Raw genomic sequence first — 25272 nt, 5'->3', positions numbered from 1 at the left:
ATATGATAGGCCCGCTCAATTAGAAATGGTCTTTCAAAAAAAACCGTCTCTCACAAGGATTTGTGATACTTAGCAAGTCTTGTATGAGACTGTTTCACCGTGTGACGAGCCCATACAAGCAGCCCATTAGGAAAAAACATTAAAAAAACAATGAAGTTTGAATAGTAAAAAGCAGCTGTTTTTTTTTTGGTAAGTTTGGGTTGACTCAATTGAGGTCGATCTCCATAAAGAATTTGTGATCTTTTGAAAAAACTAATTTATTCAAATATAAAGGTATTCGTCACTAGTGTTGTTCAACTGATGAGTAAGCTTAGTAAGAGGAAGAGTGCAAAGGCCCATATCACTATGATTCCCAGATTTAGCTTTAGAGGAACGGTCGCATTTTTTAGGGGGCTATCTTACTACCATGTCATGTAGCTAAAAATGTTCTTTTTTTATGTAGCTTCTAGGTTGGATGATGCTTAGAAGGCTAGTCTTATTGTTTAGCTTGGTTGTTGGCTTTTTGGTGTTTTGTTTTGGCTTTTGGTGCTTCTTTTTTCGTGTTAGGGAAGTGTTTTTTTCAAGTAATTATTAAAGATCAGAATTAATTTTCCATAGAGGAGGGCTCACATCTATTAATTCCCCTAGAGCTTACAAAATATCAGAATCAACACTATAAATAACTTACATAATTTTTCTACTTAAAATATTAAGAATTTGATTTTTAAGCAACATAATGTTTAACAAAGAGCATATTTTTTTTTACACAAATTATTGTATGAGACGGTTTCATCGTGAGACGTGCTCCATACTTGGATTAAATAACCCAATAATAGAAACTTTTACCATAATAAATCTCTTCTATAAACTAGTCTCACAGTGAGACAGTCTCATACAAAAGGAGCTGTTGTCTAGGGTATAAAAAAGAACCGGGTCATAACTCAATTAAAGTAGGTACCATTTCTCTTAGATAAAACCTGAATTTGACTATTGCTGCCCCTCATCTAACCTTTACTTTTCCCTCAACTTATCATGTACTTTAAAAAACTTTAATCTACAAGAAGTTGCAAAACAGAAAATCAATAAAAGAATAAATTATTCATATCTAACTCCATAAACTTCACCGAAACGGTAGCCACTTTATGATGAGGTAAGGACATGTTCTACGTAGTAAACATCAATTGAAAATTTGAAATACATAAAGAAAAAAAATTAAAAAAATAAACTAAGTCTTAAACTTAATTCAAAAGTAAGCGTGAAATTCTCAAACCTGAGGTTTAGGGTTGTTCGCAATTAATAACTGTGAACAGGTCAAAAAAGACAAAATAGTTGTTCGCACTTACTAACTGCGAACAACTATTTTTGACCTGTTTTTGTGCAGCATGCTGTTCGCAGTTACTACCAGCGAACAGGTCAAATAGCTGTTCGCAGTTAGTAAGTGCGAACAGCTATTTTGTCTATTTTGACCTGTTCGCAGTTAGTAACTGCAAACAGCCCCAAACCTTAGATTTGAAAATTTCACGCTTACTTTTGAAATAAGTTTAAAACTTAGTTTATTTTGTTAATTTTTTTTATTTTTTCTCTTATGTATTTCAAATTTTCACATCAATTAACATAGGAGTAGTTTGGATCCTGCTATGAGTAGATGTAATGCTCATAACCTCAAATCCCGTCTAATTCACTTTAGGAGAACATAACATATCCTTGATCATGGTTTCAAATCAACTTTTGTGATTAGTAAAATGATTTTCTTGTTTTTAAATGATTTATTTTCAGCACGACTAAAATGATATGTTATAAGGAGAAAAATCATTTTCAATAACAGACTCAAATGGATAGAGAGAGTACTAGTTAAATAAACATTAACGGCATAATCTACACAAGCTCCCCAAATTTCAACTCTACAAACGTAACAGAATTCTTCTTGGATGTTTCCTCATTTGTTTTGGACAAAGGAACCAAAATTACGTGAAGAACTATTGAACTATACTAAAGATTAAACTTTTGAAGCTCTAATCAAACTATAACGACTATTTAATTTTCTGATAAAGCATCGTTTTCGTTTAAAGATATGGACCGAATGTATAATAAACGCGAAGATTAGGATAAAATTTCTTACAATTGATAATCTAAAACAACCAATGCTATATGCACACACATCTATGAAATGCAGCATTCTTTGTTTGTCTTAATCGTGCCCAGGATACCAAAATGTTGCTGCAAAGAGTAGCCAATGAGTTGCAAACCATAGATACCATTAAATGTACATTATCCGATCTTCTCCGTGTTGTCATCTGAAGGCCATACAATGGTTTCCAGTAACTTTTCGCGCATCAACTCCAAGTTTTCGTCTGATATGTTCTTGTATATTTCAGCATGATCGCATTTCTACATCGATAGGACGGGAAGAAATGGGTTAGAAAAGATGTCAAAGCATAACTCAGACATCCAACACATGTGCAGATAGCAAGTGAACTGGGCTAGGCGGGCTGTAGGATACCGGTACGTGTCCAAGTGTCAGATACGTCTAAATATTCAATTTTACGCCTAAAATGAAGTTCTAAATGCCATACCAATGTCCGAGCATCAAAGATCGAACACGAGTGCTTGAAGCAAAATGAAGAATCCGAGTAATATAGGGGTCATACATCAAATATATGACGCATGATCTAAGCTAGATGACCAGTCTGAGCAGGGCCTATAGTCCAATAAGTTCAGACGGCTTACAAGCCTTGGGCTAATCGCATCAACTGAAGCCTCTACGTGTATGTCAAAACTCAAAAGTAACGCAAATGAGGAGAAGAAAACGGACCTTAATCCACTTTCCATATAGATGAAGTCGTGTTACCATTATTCTTTCGGCAAGGTCTTGTTTTTCCTGTCAAGTTAAAAGACTCGTATGATGAGTTCTGACAGAACAATGGTCCCCTTCTATTAATTCTATATCAATGCCCGCATGTAGGGACAAATGAATGAATGCTTTTAGATACTTTAATACCTTCCCAAGCTTACGAATGAAGATTTTTCCATCTGCAGGTTTGTTTTTTAGGAGGAAACTGCGCAGAGAAAAACAAAAAAATTGAAAGAAAATCAGTTTCTTGAATATTTGAATGCTCGATAACATACGACACACAATTTCTATGAAGTGTTGGCTTGAACATTGATTCTTATGGTGTGCATTGTCTTGATAGTGTAAAAATGCGGTAACAGTCGCAATCGCAATAACAGAACGGTGATGCGGTAACGGGAGTGATGCAGTTATCGTAATGCCTAAATATCGGGCAAATCATAAGATATCCCTTGATACAGCTGAAAATGAGGTTTTTTTTACACCTTTACACGCGGAAAATAACGGTTCGTTTGTTTTGAAAACCTTTACAACGTTGCCGATGCGATGCGGCCTTATTTTTACACTATGGTCCTGTACCACAGACTACATATGCACACATCATATACATTTGACAGGAGCTACTTACTTGGCAAAATAGAACTCATGGATAAGACGCATTTCATTACTAGTTACTCCCTCCGTCCCATTGACATTGCAAAAGTTTCTCTTAAAAGCTCTAATACAAAATTTGTATGGTGTTGCGATTTCAATGGGACAGAGTAGTATAAAACTGAACCGATTTATATTATGCTGGCTGATCTCAAGCTATGTTTTCCCAATATCAACCATAGCTAAATAGGAACTCCGTCAAATGCTATCCACGCAACCTTACCTCTGTAACAACAAAGAGGTTGTTTCTATTGACCCTTGATGACAAATATTATCTGCAACTTCACATCGACAAGAAATATACATGATTTAAAGAGCTATGTTACTATATTTGTTTATAATTTGAAACGAAAGAACTACTCCCTCTTGTTCCTTCGAGTTTTCTACAACAATTGGGAAAAAATCTCAAGTTACCGTATTGTAGCATATTCATAGGGAGTATAAATCTTTGGTTCTTTGAGAAAAATAGCCACTACAACTAATGAATTGTCACCTATTATGAAGATGAAGCGTAAAAATAGAGTAGGTAACTTAAAACTGATAAAGATAGTCATGTACTTACTTATAGAGCCATGTATATTGAGGGGGGTTCATTTCATATAGCTGGTTTAGAACAGTCCTCGCAGCTTTGTAAGTAAAATAGTTGAGTAATTGCTGAAAACCAGAATCAACCAATTTTTTAGTCAAAATAAAAATATCAGAGAAATTGACAATAACAAAGAGACAATAATGCTTGTCACAAACATCGAAAGGAGTATTGGATAACTCTAGTTTAACATCGAAATGCCTTACCTTGGACAAAACCAGCAGAATCCTCTTTTAAAGCACCAAAAAAGTCGATGTTAATAAACAAAATCTTATTATCCTTTATCCTACATGTCTAACTGCATCGATGAAGTTTATAGTTTTATATTAGGGTTAGTCCATCTATACTTCCAAAATGTTGGTAAAGCACAGTAAAGATGCTAGTTCTTCTTCAAGTATCATATGCACGAATGCATGAGGAATGACCCTCAGCTCCAAGATAAAGCACGAGGGAGAAGAGAGACTTGTTTATATTTTCTATATGATATTTTATCTAAATGATTTGATGTCTATGATGAAGCCAATAGCATGAACCTTTGAAAGTATGCATATCACAATTTCACTCGGGGAGACAGGGCCACAGGGGTGCCCAGTCTATCTCAAACTAGTGGACTTGGCAGCTCAGCTTAACTCATGGAAGTAGACTTGGATTTTTTCGAGCTGAGAACTCTAGAGTAAAACTTAGTATGAAAATCAACCCGAGTTTTGAAATTGTTGCCAAATAAAAGCTCTAGAGTAAGACAGGCATAAGTTCACACAGAAAACATTGTGCTTGTCAGATCAAGACCGAGCAAACCTCCACACAAAACATATGACTTGCTCAACCCAACTACACATTGCTCCGACAAGCCTTCTAGTTGCTTGCCCCATTCGGACGTTCGATAGTTTGAGCAAACCATCACTCGTCCAAGGAAGAACAGCGCCCAGACTCTGCCTTTTCTGCTCGTTCCAGCACTCTCTTCCATGCCATTTCCTTATTCGTAGCACAATGATAGTCTGAGCCACTAGCTTACTCATCCGAGCAAACTTCTCTAGCAACCATCTGGCATCCTCCTAGCACATGACTCAAGCTCACCTTCGGATGGGTTTGATTAATAATTGACATTTAAAGTGAAGCTTTGCCTGTGTGGCTCGTGAAAGTCTTGATTAGGCTTGTGTAGCTCATGAGCTAATCGGTCTCAATATCACCCTTAAATTCTCAAACATCTGAACTAGCAATTTACCTCACCCCCTATTCCTTTCATTTTAAACCATTTTGTTTACCTAAGTGAACTAATTGAGTATTATGATTCATACTCAATGAAGCTTATAACAAACAAACTACTACACAGAGTGCCACAACATCAAGCTTAGTATGCAGCAAAGACAAGGCAGCAACTCATCCTAAGGTGATCATCTACCCAGCAGTGCAGCACTATGCTCCTTACTCTGATAGGTTGTTGAAGATTCCTCAAGGTTGTTATAGTTACACTTCTGGTTTTCTGTTTTTTTATTAGGGTTTTCTGCAATTCCTTACATGTGATTAGCACATGCTTAGCCTTAGTTAGTTAGCATTCTATTTTAGCTCCTGTGTAGTACATAAATACTATGTTACTTGAACACGGGTACTGATGTCAGATATTGGTACGTGTTCAAGTGTCAAATACGTCTAAATATCTAATTTTACGCCTAAAATGAAGTGCCTAAGTGCCATACCAATGTCCAAGCATCAAGTTTCGAACACGTATACGTGATGCAAAATGAAATGAAGAGTCTGAGTAACATAACATAAATATATAGTTCATATGGTTGTAACTTGAAATAAGAGATTAATGATATTACACAGCTAAACTTGCTGTTTTCACCTTGAGAAAACTCAAAGAAAAAGAGGAATACAATCTAAAGCTTCAGGTCAAATTGAACACATTATCTTAGAAGCTTCAAAAATACAAGTCAATTGTTAAATTTTTATGGCAAAGAAAGAAAGAATTATACTTTACGATTTATCTGCACTAGAAGTCAGTCCTTCAACACAAAAAGGTCTGACATCAAGGCACATGACTTCTCAAAATAAAACCATAAGCAATCCTTAAAAAGTAGCCAAGTTCAGCAAATTCTATGGCTACACTTGCATACATCAGACTCACCAAAGGCTTATTCAGTCATTTACCAGAAAATATAAATGATTAAATTTGATTCAACATGATCATTAACAAACAAAAATACATTATATATTATCATAAATTCATAATAAATGATAAATTCCATAAATTTAAAATTGTTACCGTCTTAACATCCTCAAAGTTTTCCTCATACTGTCCTCCAAGTTCATTGACAATCAAAGGACTTCTAATTTTTTTCTGTTTTCTTGAGCTTCTCTTATTCACAATACCCAAAAAATCTTTCCCTGAATCAACAAAGGAACTACTAAGTTCCAATGATCCAATTTCCCTGCTTCTTGATTGCTTTTTACCCATACCACTCTTGAGATTCATACTAGAACAATTCACAGGATCCAAAAATATACATGGACAAGCATGTGAATAATCTATAACAGGAGAACTCAAAAGAGAAAATCCACCCACCATTTTCACAAAATAAACTTAACCCACCAAAAAATTCACCAAAAAAATTTCCAGATAACTAAAATGTATATTTTTCACCAAAATAAGCAAATTTGACTCTCTGGGGAAATTCAACAAACAGTTGGTGGGTTTTAAAAAAAAAAAAAAAAAAAGTGGAGAATTTAGACTTGATTTATAGGGTACATGAATTGGGACGAAAAGGGAATTGAAATAAGGAAACGTGCTAGAAGAAAGGATGATCTGGGAGACAATTGAATGTACAATAGAATTTTCCTTGTATTTCTTCAGAATTATAATTTTCAATTAAATGTGATGACCAGAGAAAATTATGAGGTCCAAATCTATTGAAAAGAAGTAGGCTTGTACTAAAAACGGGTTCCGATTGGGGTTAGTTAGTTTTAACAGTTTCCTACACAATTTGGGTAGGTTGACCAATCACCTGGACGGTTAAGAGGGTTCCAACGTTGTAGGGTAGTTAAAGTTGAGCAACGTGTAAGTAACAATTCAGTTATTATGAGTTGTATTGTGTATCACACATTCACACGTGTTAAAACTGTTCTTTTTTCACTTGCCTTGAAGGATAGTACTAATTATTCCTGAGCTAAACTTTTTGTGCGTTTATTATTCAATTCAACATTCCTACAATTTAACACAAATTGTATAAGATTCAATATATCTCTCAAGTCTCTACAATTTATGCAAAATGTTGTATAATACGTCACATGTGTTATATATATATATATATATATATATATATATATATATATATATATATATATATGAGTCAAATAACACAATTAATAATAAATTAATAAAAATAAAAAGATATGAATTATTTAGTTTAAGGTCGTTTCATTGAGATCGATCGAAAAAATGAATATGATATTAATTACAATATTCTTAAGTTTGTTAAACAGATCAGGTCGGGGGCAGATTTGTGTTCAAGTAACATATAAATTGGTCATAAACCCCTTGACCTGTACATAACTAGTTTAATTAATTGAGTCAAAAATCACAATCTTTACTTTACCATCAGATCAACCCGATTTCAACTCACTTAATCGGGCCCATTAAAACTTTTTTTTTGTTTTGTTTTGGGATATTTAATATTGACTACATCGTATTTGTTAGCCTCAATGTAAAACTTTCAATTTATGAGTTGTTTATTTTGTATTTGTTTAATTAGGAGAAATAAAATAATATTGAATGAATTAAATTCAAGTTTCATTGATTAACTTGACTCGAAAATAACTCGTATAATTTAATGAGTTATACGGATTTGTTTTAGCTTTATAATTTTAACCTTAATCTAACTCATTTAATAACCAAATCTAATCAAATCGATTCATTTAATTAATTGGATCAAAAATCACTGTTTAAACCACTTATTGCATGTTAGGTTCAAGTCGAATTAGACGGTTATGTCGAAAAAATGAAATAGATAAGCTAAATTATTAAAAAAAACGAAATAAGACAAAAATCAACTTATTTCCAAAAATAAGCATCTAATTTACAAACCAAAGGTTTGGTTCTGTTTGCAGTTAGTAACTGCGAACAAGTGCTTAATTTTTTTAGAAAGGCAAAGAAGTTGTTCGCAGTTAGTAACTACGAAAGGACTGTTCACTTTTTTGACCCTGTTCGCAGTTACTAACTGCGAACACCATCGAGCATAATGGGCCTGTTAGTGGATGCGAACAGGGTCAAAAAGTCAACAATTCACGGCTTCTTTGCTTTTTTAAAAAATTAAGCACAGTTACTAGCTGCGAACAGAACTAAACCTCAGGTTCGAAAATTAGGCGCTCATTTTTAAAAATAAGTTAATTTTCATTTTATTTCGTACTCTTTTTTTTATATATAAATTAGATTATCTATTTCAATTTTTTCTCGATGCTTGATCCTTCATTTAAAAATCCAAAATTGAGGCCTATCATCCTTTAAAAAGGCCACTTAAACCCAAACTACAAGCCCATTAACTTTGTTAGAACTTTTGAAGTGCTCATACTCCCTAGAAATACCCTAGACACAGAAAAACAGGGGGGTGGGGAAAGAGGGTTTTGAGAAGAAGAGCACGAACAATTCATCCCAGAAAAAAAATTAAGATGTACTACAACAGAGGAGGAGGGTTAGTTTTATTTATGCTTATAATGTATTTGCTATTTTGTTATGATAATCTTTCATATGATATGATTACATTTTCGAGTATACACTTAGAATCTTGGATGTTGTTAAAATCCCTTTTTTAGCTCGTGATTTCTGCAGGTTGTTATTTATGCGATCTTAAATATTATATGAAGTTGGAAACCTCAATGATATGAACTTTAAATGGGTTTTTTTTCTTGTTGACGTTAAATTATTATGGGTAATCGCTAAAAAGAAATAATATTGAGTATTTGGGCATTTTTAATACTTTAGGGTTAGTTTAGTTTACTTGATTCTGGTTTAATTGTATGGTGACTAATGACTTTGTTCCAGTTTGTGTGGTAATAGATTGAGTTTGTAGTGTGTTTGGTGCTGTTTAGTGTTTGATTCTCGTGAAACTGTTAGTAAGATTTGTTGAATTACTCGAAGTTAAAATGAGATTCAAAGTAGCTGTTTTCCCGTAAAAAAGGGAAAAAATTGACATTATAGGTTTGTTTCTTTGATTTATAGCTATTACAACTACATGTCATTATCCCAAGACCCAATGTCAAGTGTCTACCATATTGGGAGGTTCGGGAGTTGGATGTGGATAACCTTACCCTTGAAATAATATCAAAGAGGTTGTTTCCGATTGATTCTTGATACAAATAACATTAGTGAATAAGAAACGCTCTTTATTTGATGAGCTTTTTCTTGATGCATAACTATTTGGCACAATTGAGTTCTTTATGTTTGTTGAATAGAGAGATGTATGCAGCAGATATGACTTGACTAGTATAGGAGAACAATAATTGTATGTTTTAAGTGGTGTAAGATGTTGTCATCCTCGATCAAGATTACAATGTTCTTTTGTTATGGTTTCTGTTTGACTAATTCCGTCATCAATGGATTACTTGCTTAGTTGCCTTTGTGGGTTGATAATTGCTGAACTAGAACTGTTTGGTAGTTACTGATTTTGATGGCTGAATCTTAATATATGGCTCGCTCCATTGTGAGTTGTTTCTTATCTTTGTGAAATAATGAATAGATATGGGGATTTTCCTGATGGGCGTGAAATGGCTCCAAAGCGACAACGGTTGATGGACCAGGGTCCTTCTTATTATGGGGCTTCAGCAGGCTATGGTGCCTCAACTGGCTATGGAGCTTCACCTGGTTCGAGTTATATGTATAATCCAACTTCATATGCAGGATATGCCAACGAGCTTCCTCCATTCCCTGTTGTTCGACTTCGTGGTCTACCCTTTGACTGTACTGAGGTAGATATTCAAGAGTTTCTTCGGGGTCTGGATTTAGTTGATATTCTATTCATTCATAAAGGTGGCCGCTTTTCCGGAGAAGCATATTGTGTTCTGGGCTATCCTATGCAGGTGGAATTGGCCATCCAGAGAAACAGGCATAATATCGGTCGGAGATATGTAGAGGTATTTCGAAGCAAGAGGCATGAATATTATAAGGCTATTACAAGTGAAATTTCTGATGGTAGTAGCAAATCTCCACGTAGAGGTTCTAGAGCAAAGTCTTATGATGAAGGGAAGGAATTGTTGGAACACACAGGAATATTGAGGTTAAGAGGTTTGCCTTTTTCTGCAAGAAGAGAGGACATCAAGAAATTTTTCGACGATTTTGATCTTGCTGATGATGTTGTTCATATCACTTATAATTCTTCTGGTAGACCATCTGGGGAAGCTTTTGTGAAGTTTTCCAGTCCGGATGAGTCTAAAGCCGCTATGGTTAAAGACAAAATGACCCTTGGGAGTCGATACATTGAGCTGTTTCCTGCATCGAAAGAAGAGATGGACGAAGCAACTGCTAAAGGAAGGTGCTTTTCTGACCTTTCCCCTCTTTTTCTTCTGTTTCATATTGTAGTTGAGCTAGTATGCATTATTTTGTGTTTCTTATTCAGCAGCCTACAGGCCTTACACTTTGATTGTCGGCATTTGTATAACTGTAATTGTAGAGGATTTATGTGAAATTTAGTTTAAATTTCTTGTCAAGTACATAGCAATACTTGTCAATTCCCAAATCTTTTTTGCCCTTGATTATATATGTTACCAATTTGCCATCCAATACCATGTTAGGGTAATGTCAAGTTATGTTAGGAGTTTACGATGGGAAAAGCATGTTCGGTACCAGATTCCATTAGGTAGGAATTTTTAAGGAACTTTCCTTGCAAATATACCTGTAAACCACCAGCACCAGCATCAATTCGTCCTCTGTAACTGCTTAAGTTTGCTGTACAAAGAATTTTTACTGACTGCTTTTTGATTATGTCCATCCTTCTCAATGCTTTAGCGTGTGTGTGAGGCCATATCTAAGGAGTGTCATATGATTCTGATCTCCTTACGAATCGTGAATCACTAATCGGAAAAACAAAATTATTGTCAGTTTTGGTAATTTTTTGAGTTTTTTGGGGCCATTTTGAGTATTACTTTGTGACAGGGAGGAAACTGCTGCTTTATCTAAAAAGACACTAAGAAATTACGTTCTTAACCCATAGTGAATGGCGATTTTGATTGGGAGTTTCAAGGATTTGAGTTGAAAATAGCACAACTAATAATAATAACCACCCTTTACTCGTTTCAACTCATTGTCAAGAACCAATGGATATTTATAGAGGTGGGGTAACTATCAAGGAGTAATATAGGCAAGTTTCCGAGTCTATTAACTTAGAAAGTCGTATATATTTAAGAGTCGGGGTCATGTCATTTTGTTTTGTTCAACGACATATTCTACAATGTAATATAATAGCTTTTCTCATTGTTGTTCCATGGGTTGGTTTTCACTTATCTGTCACAATAATTTGGTTGATTGATGATCTTAACGTTCTTGTTTGTTTGACGCTTAGAGCAAGTTCTCAAGAAGACTTAAACGAACCGGTGAAGCATACGGGAATCTTAAAGCTAAGAGGACTGCCCTTTTCAGCCACAAAGGAGGATATAATAGAATTCTTCAATGGATTTGTTGTATCTGAAGATTCAATCAACATTACGTTTATGCCAGATGGGAGGCCAACCGGTGAAGCATTTGTCGAGTTCGCGAGTGCTGAAGATTCAGAGGCCGCAATGGAAAGGGACAGGAAGACCCTCGGAAGCCGCTACATTGAGCTCTTTGCTTCATCCCAGGAAGAACTAAACGAGGCGCTCTCAAAGGGACAGTGATTCTTATAGCTATTTAACTTTTGGTATAAGCTTCTTGCTATAACTTCTTCATGCCTTTTAGATGTCTATAATCTACATGTAATCTTCCAGAGGTGCTTAATACCGTTAATCGGATGTTTAGGGATATGGATATAGAACATTTCATACAATTTAAGGTCTTATCATCATGTGTCGGTTCTTGTTGGACTCCAAGTTTTGATCTCGTTCGAAGCCAAAAATGTTGCGTTAGAATTGGAATAATCTGAGCAAAGGCACCCCTGATCGTTATATCTCAAAATACAGCATCAACGCTTGTAATCATGCATCTCGTAGCACGTTCGGAGTTTAGATGAACGTGGGTTTGTTTAAAGACCGTAGTAATTTGTATTTTGTATAATGCAGTAAAAATAAGTTATTTATACATTGTTCTTGGTTTTCAGAAACCTATTTTCAACCTCAAAAATTAGTATGGCAATTGGTTTTTCAATCATGTTCGTTCATGGACAAAAGAACCAAGGTAGTAGATTTCATTGAAGGGATTGAAGATTCCGTGCAAACAACTACCATTTGAGGCACTAAAAGTTGCGTGTTGAACTAAGACAACGGATGAAGTATAAACTTCTTAAAAGAAAAAAAATAATAATAACCTTTGAAAAATTTTAATTTTCAAGTATTTATGATCGAGTCTAACAGCAAACAAGGTCGTGGTAAACTTTTCTTTTTTCACGTTCGCTGTTGCCTGTTGGTATTAGTGAACAAACTCAGACCTTAAGCTTGAACACGAAAATACTTATTTTGAGAATTAAATATTGACAACTTACGTGACGAAAATAATTCACTTAAATGCAAGTACGAACAATACTTGCAACAATATCACACAGGCAATTGTCATTGACGCGTCTTGTAATACTGGGAACAATCTGCCGCACGTGATTCAAGATGAAGCTTAGATTGATTAATCTCAGGTATCTAAGCAACACTTTCTAATTTCTAATCCACAACAATTTTCTATGAAACACAAGCAATATGAAAAATTCGGGAATTGTTACCATGAAGATGCTAGCCTTTGCTAACCTCAACGACAAACCTCCCTTGTACTATGAATACATTACAAAACAATCTTCGCACAGCATTCAGCAAATTTCCGTTCTTCGAGGTCCAAAAGGAAGGGTGTCTCCTCTGCTATGATTTAATACTGGATGTAGAATTTCAGATCTCTGTAGAGAAAGCATATGAAAAGCCTTGGACTCTAATATTACATTGAGGCCTCTCAGTGATCAAAAAAATGACTAGGAAGTGATGTCGGAAAATGTCACCGACTGTCCCAATGCGGTTCTGACACGAAGCTGCAAGACAATAAAAGAGAAACGGTAAGGATAAAAGGTTTTAAAAAATACATGATTCTGCATAAATACTATTAAGTTGTGTATGTATGATTCACCTTAACATCAAGGCAAGGATCACATGTCATATTCTTTATTTGAGTATATACACCGGCATTTTGTAGCTTGACAAACCGAGCATATGCACCAGGGCTGCTGGGAGTAGTGAGATTTACCAGAGTCCAAACAGTCGCTGTGCGTAACCTATCGTCACTGCTCTGCAAATGCTTGACTATAACCGATTGGTCATTGCTACCAGCTGGTGGGAGTAATTGCTGTAGTACTGCTTCTTTGTGGAATTCGTTCCCAGTTGCCACGTTTACAAGTACATACATCCCCTGGTAGGACGTGAGAAAAGATAACATTAATAGCAAAGTAAAAAAAAAAAAAGGTCAGCAAACTTTAATGTGCCAAAAGTTAGACTGTGGGACCAAATCACCAGTTATGGATCCTTTCCACTAAAATAAGTATAGAACTGCAGAAACAGATTTACAAATGTACCTTGAGCTAACACTTAAAAGGTAAAAACCATAAGACCATTTAAATGCTAAAGTCACACGATTGTGGAAAATTCTATCCCGTGCAGCAAGCACAGGGGGAAAGGCTCTGACTCTGATACATAGCAGCAATTATGTATCCCAAATTCCCAATAATACAGGGATGAACAATCGGTATATTAAATTAGAGCCTTTATGTAGCCACCCATCACAACACACACACACGGCCCCACCTGCACTTTTTATCTCTCACCAGTTCTATACCAAATCACAATGGGGGAAAAAGAATCAAGCTGCATTACGAGGATCCAGGATGCATACTGTTAACTACAAAGGGAACAACGCATGGCATAACATACCCCAGCATAATTCAGGGTGCAAGCAGAGGGAAAGAAATAAAAGAATTCACTTAACCATCACCACAAAGGAGGATTATGGTATGAGAAGTGGAAACTGGAAATGAAATGGAAAGGGATTGCTTCAAAACAGAGGCGATAGTATGAGAATGGTGCGAGAGGAGATGAGGAGCATGAGTTTCCTAGTTTTTTGTTATCTCCAATGTTATTGTTGTAACAAAGTAAAGGAATTACTTATGGCAAAGTAGTGGAAATATTACAAACAACAAAAATAAACACTAGGTAATGGATTTGCTTATTTGATTCCGTTTCCAACCCTTCAAAAAGAGTTACCAAACAGCCCCTAATTTTAACACTTAGAAATAGAAATAATATAAATTGCCTAGTGCATGTTGAAATCAATAAAATTGCCCAGAATATATTACAGACCAATTATTGAAATTTCAACTAAATTTGCATGCAAATTTGAGTGACCAGTGAGTTAGTGACCTCATGTAGTACGAATTACTCGCTCCAACCTTGAAATCCAGAACACAGAGCATTAGTAGGCCGCAACATTTATGAATTTAATACTCTCTCCTATTCAACATATGTGTATCATATGACGTCATTTTTTTTTATCATTAGTATCTTTACTTGTGCATAATTAAAAATTAAAATAATTTGATATTAATAATCTTTGTATTGAGACGAATCAAATAAGATCCTACATGACTATGTTATAACTTATAGATAAAGAATACAATACAACTCAAGAATGGTTGATGAATAGTGTCAAAAGTCAAAATGAACAATTATGCTGAATAGAATGGAGTACATTTTTTACTTCATCTCACTTCAAGTTGAGCAATTTTCGTCTTCCAGAAAGAATAATGCACTTGATTGATGATAGTTCCTCTACACAATTGTGGAATCAAGAATACAAAGTACTAGCGGTGACTGGCTGACTGATTACAGCAAGCAACCATCCAAATTTAAGCCATTCAGTAATTGATTTTACTGCAACTCAATGAACAAAGTTTCCAACACCTTTTATCTTTGAATAAAGAGCGCACTTAACATAATATTTCCTCTATACAAAGTTTAGTTAAAGTTAATTGAGCAAACTCTTTCATCAGACATTTTTCTAAGGTGATAACAGGGTCTAACCGTCTAAGCAGACATTTTTGTTGCGTGAACTTAATTGGGGAAACTCTTTCGGCAATATTGTATTATATAATCATTAACTGATATGGACAATGCATCAGCAGACAAATTTTGCATGATACATATCATTGCTAAAAATTATAAAAAGATAGAAACTCGTCCATCAGCTCCAAACATATCAATAGCATGCACTCAAAAAAATAAACCATATTTCCTCAGTCTTGTGACACCAAATACGTGTTGCAACTATAGAGAACTAACCTCAATGCAGACTTCAGACATGGAAGAGTTTCTCAGTTGTCTTCCAATAGCATGCAACAAAGCAGAATCTTCGCTAAAGACATAGTCAATAGAGTCAACGCATCCATCAATAAGATTGCAAACAAAACCAATAGCTTGTTCTTGGACTGTTGGCTCAGGATCTGCAAGCACATCAATTGGCAAAGGCAATCATATAACTAGTAAAGGTAGCCATTATCTGGTGCTAAAATGTTCTTCTATAACAAGTTTACAACAATGATTACCACATATGAGACTCAACAATGTGGAAGGAGTCAACTCCATAAAAATTCCCTCTTTGAACTGGTTCTCGGCCAAAAAGATCAGGTTTTTCAGAGCCCATAGGGCATTCAACCTGATAGTAGAATCCATTGATGTTGATAGATGAACAAGTTGTTTTACAGCTCCATACTGAAGAAACACCGACTTACGTGTAGTAAACTCCACCACTAAATTACATAAAGCACTAAGTGCTGCAACCTAAAAAAGTAAAGTAATGTACATACATGTTAGATGAGAAGGATAACTCCACCCAACATGCATCAAAACAACAAATAAGGTATAATACATCAGATTACATAGTCTGACTTCTTGTCTTAGCTTCAGACAAAGCACAGGCAGACTCACTTCCAGCCAAGGGATGGAAGGGCGGAGGTGTAAATAAGGAAACAACACCACAGCAGATGTAAGATGACAAAAAACAACAAATTTGTATTGGTAATAGCTGGATCCAGGGTGCTACAAGATTCAAACATAGACATTTAACAATCCAGTTTATTTAATTTCTCATATCATGAGCAATGATACGCAAACATTTAAGCTAAGAAATTATTTACACTGTCTGCACAGACTATTCCTATCACATTCTCATTCTCAAGAAAAATAGTGTTGATAGAGTCAATGGATAAAAATTTCCTTTTCACATCTTGCAACTGTTGCATGAACAAGATTGCCACAAGTATTGAACATTTTCAAATTTATTCCTGAACTTGTTATGTTCTTTTTAGTACGTCATATTCATTTGCAAAATTTTCAACTAACTACATCATTTCTCTTTCAAGTAGTTTGACATATATTTACTGACGTTCACAATACAGCCTTTCTCTGGGGCCATTTTTTCTTCCTTCATCACAAGGGTATACATGTCAAATTGTAACTTCTCTCATATTTTCTCGTTTTTGAAGGTGACCAAGAATTGATGAACGTAAACACAAAAGGAGGAAGTAAAAAAAAAAACCAAGCTTTTAGCTTCCACAGCTTGCAAAATTTCAAGGGGGAAAACTATCACATATTATTAATAAGAGCGAGAAATAGGCAATGACACATTTTAAATATAGATTTTCACCCTATTTAAATTCGTTTATCAATGTAGATGGCAATTAGGGAGAATTGTACCTGGACAGTAGTAGAAACATCATTTAGAAGCTTAAGCAACGGAATTACAACCACTTCATTCATAAATACACCTGCACTCAAATTCTGAAATAGTGGGGTATGAGATAATGTGTTGAAGACTAGAAGATGAGCATATATATAAGTACACACTTCACAAAGATTATACAAGTGCAAACCTTGACTGACCGAGAAACACTGCGCAAACACATGCAAGCTGCAGTCTGTACTTCTGAGCAGTCATTATTTAATGCCTCAGCTACCAATTTGAGGATCTAAAACAAGAGAAAAAAAATTAGGATCTACTTACTCTGGCTATCCTATTCTTCCCATTCATTATCACATATTCACATTATAGCAAACCAGGGACTGTACAAACAAATCCAACTTTTGACTTATACCATTTGTCCATGATAAACTGTAGGTGTTATATCGTGTGCTGACTGACAGTCCCACTTCAATCCTAACATTTATGGAAGTCTACTTAGTGAGTCACATTGGAGTTTGTCCTGCTTATGTTGAACGTTAAGAACTAATGTGGATCTAAGAAACCAAATAAAAAGAATGAAGACTGGTGGAGGTAGTTGTGTATAGGATGAGGAACTGATAATTTTGTAAAAAAAGATTGGAGGTATTATTCTGTCAGTTTGGGCACAAGCACCTCAAAGTGTGAGGAACCATTACCCCAAAAATAAGGTAACAATCTCTCGATCCTCCTTTCACCTCCACTACCTCATCCAACCTTCCACTAGATCCACCCATCTTTTTATTGTACAACCCCGCTACCCCTCTGGCCTTTAATTGGTTACTTCTGATCCAATCATGCTCTAAACAGTAGCTCACAAGCTCCCTTTGTCCCACCACACTAATGTTCGAATAGTTAGAAACAATCATATTTGTATACTATTGGACAATGACCTCTATGGTGACATCATTATCAGTAACAGCTAAATCCGGCAATTGTTATTTCCAAGCAAGTCTTGGGAGTTCTTACAACTGGCTCTTCCAGTAATAAAGCAAAAAGGATTTGAAAAGAAAAGAAAAGACATCAAGATATGAAGTTCACATGAATGATGAAACAAATATAAAGATGATCAAACATGATTACATGTTTCTTCAAAGGAGCGAACAAACTCAGGAAGTAGGATATTTATGAACGTAGAATGTAACTTTGAAAAGAGAAAGGGGACAAGCCCCTTCTTCATCCAGCTGCAACATGAGAAGAAATGAAAAACATATATAGAAGTGACATTTAGTAAATTTGACTGTTTGATACATGTACACAACATGAAGAATAAGTTTTCAAGCTTGGGGGAACTAAAGTGAAAAGACAAACCTCAAGAGATAAAAGCTTTGCCCTACAGACTTCCAACTTTGAGCACACATCTGCAAGAACCAGAAATATCCCCTGTAACCGTCTAGTTTGAAATGGTTCTTTCCTCAAATGATTGCTCAGTTTTTCAATGATGTCTGCTTCAAAAGCTAGTTTTTGCAGGTCCTCTCTTTCAGCAATCAAACTGGACAAAGCAAATGGAGCTTCATCACCAACTTGACCAGGATCATCAAGAAGCTCAATCAAAATATGTATTAGCTTAGTTCCGAGTCCAACATCTTGCACATGACATGGTGAAGCGTTCCACAAAGCAATCAAGCAGATGGAAGCTAGAAGCCTTATCCGAGGATACTTATCCTTTGTTAGTTCACATACAGCTCTAAAAGCTTTTCCATTATCAGCTTCAGAAAATTCCAAACTAACATCAGGATTATTCTTAATAATGGCGGCTAAAGCCTCTAAACTAGCCTCTCTCTGACTCAGAGTACCTCGTAGAAGGTTTAGAAGGTTCTTTAATATACCAGCCTCACATAGTACCTTTTGTTCTACATTTGTCTGACATGAATGCGTTATAATAGAGGCACCGAGCCCAGTTAGATTCTCAACCTCTCCATTCAAAACCGAAATAAGGAAGCCCATGTTCTCTGTTGAAAAAAAATCATACTTGGGAGCCAACTTGGATTGATAAATCAATTTCAGCGATCGAGCAGCAGCATCCACAACCTGTACACATTCGAGGTTTTAATTACAAACACTTTATTGTGAATTAATAGTCAATCTTTTTAGAAGTCTGCCTAGTAGTACTAGTAGGTACTAAGTACCCCCTCCTTTTTCAAGGGATTGTAATATATCTTTATTCAAACGATCCATATGTCCCCTTTGATCAATTCAATTTTTAAATATTTAGCGATCTAAGATCACTATCAAATGAAAAAATCCGTCAACATTACCTCAAGATACACACTTTGAATCACATTTCCTCTCATAACTTCAGAAAGGATCACTCAAGGTTAATAACATGCTTTCACCAATAATCATATTGTTTCTCCTTTTTATGTGAGAGGTTCAATGCAATCAAAAAACAGAGATAGTATATTGATTTTTAATATGTTAACAGGACACATAATAGTGAAAACGCTTAAGCTATTAACATAGACTTCCGCATTTCGACCCACTAAATTTTTGAATGAGTTCTATCATAAAGTCACTTCCAAGCTGATTCAACATTGCAGCTACTCAACCATTCAATTAAACCTAAAAGTAAAAGAACAAACACACATTTCAACTCCATGTTCCAGTTACTCAATATCTACAAATAAGACAGCTCACTATCCCCAATTAAACTACCACATCCATTATTTTCGCTCAACCTCCAACAGAATCAAACATTCAAATCAAATTTACAAACAGAAATACCTTACAATTAATTGAATATTTGAATGAGTTCCGAGATCAAGTCTAGCTAGCAGTAAAGTTCAACATTTAAACCACTCATCAAACCACTAAAATTAAGAAATTCAAACTCTTCCTGAACTAAAAGAAAGCACACGTAACTCTACTCCGTGTTCCAGCAGATCAATTTACAAAACAAAAACATATCAAATTTCACAGTGCAACTGTTATACTTATCATTTTCACTCACAATCAAGCTAAATCAAACATTTTAGTAAAAAAACAAGTACCATAAACAAAAATACCATTATCCTAATAAATTCACACCAAAAACTCTATTCTTTCACAATTCCAATACTAATCTCATTACACATCTCTCCTCAGTTTCACTCAACATTCATACCAAAATAGCTGGATTTAGACAATTTTAAACATCGATTTCATAACACCAATCCATTACATACCTATTATTAATTTATTAATTTCACACAGCATACGCATCAAAAATGCTCAATTTTCACAATTCGACCAACACATTCAATCATTCATCATAATTATTCATAATTCCAACATCAAACCAAATCCGAAACCTAATAAATAAGAATTGAAACTTAAAAATCAATCATAAAAGAAACTACCTTAGCATCAGGGCAAGAAATGAGGCGAAAAAGGATCGAGAAAGCGCCTGCATCAAGCACAGCCTTCACACCAGCATCTATACCACAAGCGAAGCTTCCGATAACAGCACAAGCTTGCACGACGACGGAAGAATCAACGGAAGAGAGAGAATTGACAACAGCAGGAATTACGACGCCGAGTTTGACGTAGAAATTTTTTTTGGTGCGATTTCCAATGATCTGATTTTTCAGTTCTCGTAGTGATTTATATTTTGTCTGATTTTCCGACGATTCTAGCCGGAAAATCAGGTCTTCCGACGGTTTCTTCGTCGCTGATGTCGGCATTGCCTCCGCCGGCTGCGGCGGGTTTTCATACAGCGGGGAGGAGAGATAAAATTGAGGGAGAAAAACGAAAAAGAAATACACTCTTCCTTGATTTTTGGTGTTTATCTTTTTTTTTTTTTTTTATTATTAAACTTTGTAGCCTTTTTCATTTTATTGTCATTCTTATATATTGAATTTTTAATATTGCTCGTGTTTAATTTACGAACTCAAAAATTATATTATCTCTCTAAAAACACTCTCTATATTAAAGAGAGCTAAAACTTCAAATCGATTCACGATGGCGAACATTAATGAACATGAGCCGCGGATGGGTCGCACAAAACGTGCGACTGGACCGTGATTCTGTCGCACAAAACGTGCAATCCAACCGCGGTCCAGTCGCACGTTTTCTGAGACTCATCCACCGTTTGGTTGCATGCGACTGATCATTTTTTTATTATTTTCTTATTTCTATTTTTTATTTAAATTATTTTTTATTTTATTATTATTTAATATATGTTGTAGTAAATTATTTTATTCGGATATTTCATGATATACCACTGAGTTTCTTTGAAATTCACCATATACCACACGAAATGTTTTAATTCACCATATACCATTGAGTTTACGTCCGTTAGCACAGAATACCATTAATGATAATTGTCGTCAGTGTGCCGTTTGTGGTAAATTACCAGTATGCCCTTATGCATTCAACTGCGCGTCAATGTTAGGCTTGACTTCCCCAAACACAAGGTATTTCTTCAAAAAATTGATCCTCCATCTTTCTTCTTCTCCATTCAAGAAACTTTGTATTCGTCTACATTAATCTAGAACCTTTAAAATCCATCAAAAATCCTTAAAATCCTTAAAATCGATTTGTGTAAAGTGAATTGTAAGTTTGTGAAGTGATTTAGAACCAAACTCAGGTTTTCATTCATCTTTCTTTTTTATTGCTTTTACTTCATTTTTAAAATAATCAATTTTTTTTACTTTTTCACTTTACAGGTTTTCAAATTCCAGTTGTTTTCTCTTACTTCAATTCCATCTGATGAACAGAAGGTATCCTTCGTTCACTCTTGCTTGAATCACTTTGGATTTGGCTATTTCATGACCGAATTTTCTTCCACTTATTGATTTTATGTTACAGATTGTCAGCGGTGATGATAGCAGAATCATTTCTGATGATTCTGACTTAATTTCGGTTTCGAATAAACTGCGTTTGCTTTCCATCAACGATGATACTGTTGCAGAGTCTTCTACTGGTAACTCGCAGTTTAATGAAGAGCTACTTAAGGCTGATAAAGAATTCGCTCGATTGCTTCAGGTGATCGATGTTAGATTTGATTCTAATTTGGTGCAAAATTGCAATTTTGAAATATCGCGTCACAATTATAGCATTTAGCTGGTGAAAGGTTCATGTCATAACTATTGTGATGGCTATCGTCAATCAAACATTTGAAGAAATTATGGTGACTAATTGTAATATAAAATATGTTATTATCTTGGATTAGTCTGCGTTTGAGAATACGTTGTTAATTTTTCAAGATTCTCAATCTCCTCTCACATAAGTTGCTGCTGGGCATAATTTAGGGGTTTTGTTTAGCCATTTACTATTCTTGTTAGAGGAGAATGATGGTCTTACATATTGATATTGAGTAGCTCATGCTAGTGATGTTAATATTAATGAAAATTAATTTCAGATGTGTATCTTAGTTGTTAAATATAGAGATATATAGAGGCTTTTTGGTGAACTTTTATATTAGCTGATAAAGTTGCCATTTAGGCTGAGGAGGAAGCATTGCTTCTTCAGCAGTATGCTGCTGCTGATAGTATTTGACGCAAATAAAAAAAAGTAAATGGTATATGGTGAATTATTAATTTACCACAAACGGCACACTAACGGCAGTTGTCATTGATGGTATTCTATGCTAACGGACGAAAACTCAATAGTATATGGTGAATTAGAACATTTTGTGTGGTATATGGTGAATTTCGAAGAAACTCAGTGTTATATCATGAAATATCCGTATTTTATTTTATAATTTACATTATTATTATTTAAATTATTTAAATATTTTTTTTATTTTTTATTCAAATTATTCTAGTAACTTATAATTTATGTTGTATTAATTTATTTAATTTACAATTTATGTTGTAGTAATTTATTTAAATTATTTTGTATTTTATGATTATTTAAATTATTTTATTTTATATGCATTTTAATTTAGTTGAAATTTAATTATTAAAGTAAATTATTTTTTATTTGATATTGAATATTTTTATTATTAAAGTTTGTTTATATAATATTTTATTAACATAATCTATGTTTTATTTTATATTTTAAATTATATTTATTAATGATTGAAAAATTATTTTACATTTGCAGGACTTTGAAAACTTAGGGGACAATATAGATTACTCTGATAGATTTTTTACGAATAGGAAATTTGATTCTGTAGATGAATTACATGCTTGGGCCGATGAGATAGCAATAGGAATTGGTTTTCAATTTACACGTACTTCATATAAACAAAAAGAAGAACGTTCTATAGTTAGTTTGTATTTAAGATGTCACCGCTATGGTAATATTAGGGGTGATTTGCATAACCTAGATAATGTTGCCCGACCTGGTTCTTAAAGTAGAACATGTGGGTATAAATTTATGATTGTCGGAAGTAGTCGTAAACCAGGAGAAAGACCTTGGACGGTGAGAATGTGTTCTGGTGAAAAAAGAAGACATAACCACCCATTCTTAATGTATAGAGATGGTCATGTAAGGGCAAATAGGTTGAATGTAGATATTCGGCAGCACATACGAGAGCTTAGTGCAATCGGCATGCAACCTGCGTTTATTATGACCTCAATTAAACAAATTTTCCTGGTTTTTTTGCTAGTATGAATCAAATTTATAATGTTAGACAATCAATTAAGAGAGAAGAGATGGAGGGTAGGACTCCCCTTCAACACTGTCTTTATATGGCCATAGAGCATAATTACTTGGTTTGGACAGACTTGGATAGTGAAGGGGAATTGAGCAGATTATTAGTTGCAAATCCTACATCCATCCAAATGATGCATATGTGGCCCTATATTGTGTTGATAGATACAACGTACAAAACAAATAAACAAAAGTGGCCGCTTTGTGAAGTAATTGGAATGACGCCAGCCAATCACAACTTCTTGGTTGCGTTTTGTTTTATGCGAGATGAGGCGGCTGTGTCATATTCGTGGCTGTTGGAGGGATTGAGAGATATTTTTGGCAGAGCTCAGACTCCTAGCGTAATTGTGAGTGATCGAGATGAGGGTTTGTCTGCAACTATTCGTGATATCTTCCCAGGTAAAAAGGTTGTGTTGATTAATTATTATCGTTCTATTTATTGAATATATCTTAATTACATTCAATCTTCTTTTTAATGTAGATATGCGACATTTATTATGCGTATGGCATATTATCAATGACGTAGAAAACATGGTGGACAAATTATGTGGCGGGAAAAGAAATCAACAAGGGCAGATACAAGAAAACTAGATGGAACCCCTTGGTTAACAGTTCTACGCTCGCCAAATTTGAAAACAGATGGGAATCGATTGTGGCTACCTGGTCGACTAGAAACAAAAGGGTCGTTCGATATTTGGCTGAAACATGGATTCCACACAAAGAGAAATTTGTGCGTGCATGGACGAATGATTGTTTACACATGGGTAACCAGACTACCAGCAGAATTGAAAGTCAACACTCGTCTTTCAAATACTATCTTGGTAGCGGTAATAGCTTATTTGATACCCTGTTTAAAAGGGCACACACATAAATAACAAATCAGCAATCGAGGATCCGACAAGCGCTACAGGAATTCATAAATTCTATTTCAAGGTCTTCGCGATATAATTTCTTGAGAACATTATATCGTCATCATCATCATCATCCAACCCAGTATATCCCGCTCTTAGAAAGCTAAGGCCAGGATCTGGAGAGGGAAGGACGGCGGCAACTCATACCCACAAAGGAGAGCACGGCCAAAAGAGTCCCCCGACTCGAGAAAGATAAAGAGACGCGAAAAACACGAGCAGGACAACTTGAAGGCTTATAGACAGAAGGACCACTACAAAAGAGAAAATAGAACTAAATAGAAAGGAAATGGTAAGGGCAAGGGATTGAGGGCACTAAGAGGTCAAAGGAAGGACATCAATAGTCTAAGACGTGGATATGACGTCTCCAACTGCTCCTATCCTTAGTCAGGTCCCCTCTGAGTAAGGTAGGCCGAGAACTATTCCTGCTCAACAAGTATCTAAAAAAATCCTTTCCGCTTCCTTGGTTACCAGCCATTTACTACAATTTTGATAATTTAATTAACCATTAATAATAAAGTAAAATAATAAAACATTACGTTACGTTAACTACATGAATAAAAGACAATAATTAATTAACATATTAATTCACGATTGACAAACGATTAATTTAATAAATATTTAACAATATAAACTAATAAAAATTTAAAATAAATAACTATTAAAATTAATAAGTTAAATTACTAAACATACAATTAATATATTATATTATCTAATAATTATTAATCTAATTTTATTATTATTATCATTATAATTTATTTTCAAAAAAAAGAATTATAATAAGTATAATTTATTAACAAACATA

The 25272-nt window shown here is 34.7% G+C and overlaps 3 protein-coding genes across 3 annotated transcripts; 1 reads left to right on the top strand and 2 right to left on the bottom strand.

Moving 5' to 3' along the window:
• Positions 1 to 1855: 1855 nt before the first annotated feature.
• LOC130796871 (chaperonin-like RbcX protein 2, chloroplastic) lies at positions 1856 to 7057 on the bottom strand. Its single transcript, XM_057659291.1, has 5 exons — positions 6328 to 7057; positions 4041 to 4132; positions 2978 to 3035; positions 2792 to 2857; positions 1856 to 2367 (listed from the first exon to the last, which is right to left on the bottom strand). The coding sequence occupies exons 1-5, from the start codon at positions 6628 to 6630 to the stop codon at positions 2248 to 2250; spliced, it is 639 nt and encodes a 212-aa protein (XP_057515274.1). The 5' UTR covers positions 6631 to 7057; the 3' UTR covers positions 1856 to 2247.
• A 1538-nt stretch (positions 7058 to 8595) lies between these two features.
• On the top strand, positions 8596 to 12352 carry LOC130828755 (uncharacterized). The gene is made up of 3 exons (XM_057694724.1): positions 8596 to 8749; positions 9794 to 10585; positions 11612 to 12352. The coding sequence occupies exons 1-3, from the start codon at positions 8727 to 8729 to the stop codon at positions 11922 to 11924; spliced, it is 1128 nt and encodes a 375-aa protein (XP_057550707.1). The 5' UTR covers positions 8596 to 8726; the 3' UTR covers positions 11925 to 12352.
• A 373-nt stretch (positions 12353 to 12725) lies between these two features.
• LOC130828754 (uncharacterized) lies at positions 12726 to 20749 on the bottom strand. The gene is made up of 8 exons (XM_057694723.1): positions 20319 to 20749; positions 18292 to 19011; positions 17135 to 17230; positions 16959 to 17042; positions 15809 to 16043; positions 15546 to 15706; positions 13345 to 13623; positions 12726 to 13249 (listed from the first exon to the last, which is right to left on the bottom strand). Exons 1-8 carry the CDS (start codon positions 20640 to 20642, stop codon positions 13193 to 13195), a joined length of 1956 nt encoding a protein of 651 aa, XP_057550706.1. The 5' UTR covers positions 20643 to 20749; the 3' UTR covers positions 12726 to 13192.
• Positions 20750 to 25272: the final 4523 nt, after the last annotated feature.

The sequence above is a fragment of the Amaranthus tricolor genome, chromosome 12 (assembly GCF_026212465.1).
Source record: "Amaranthus tricolor cultivar Red isolate AtriRed21 chromosome 12, ASM2621246v1, whole genome shotgun sequence".
Lineage (NCBI taxonomy): Eukaryota > Viridiplantae > Streptophyta > Magnoliopsida > Caryophyllales > Amaranthaceae > Amaranthus > Amaranthus tricolor.
Note: the sequence above shows the minus strand (reverse complement) of the source record. Positions and strands in the feature narration are given on the sequence as shown.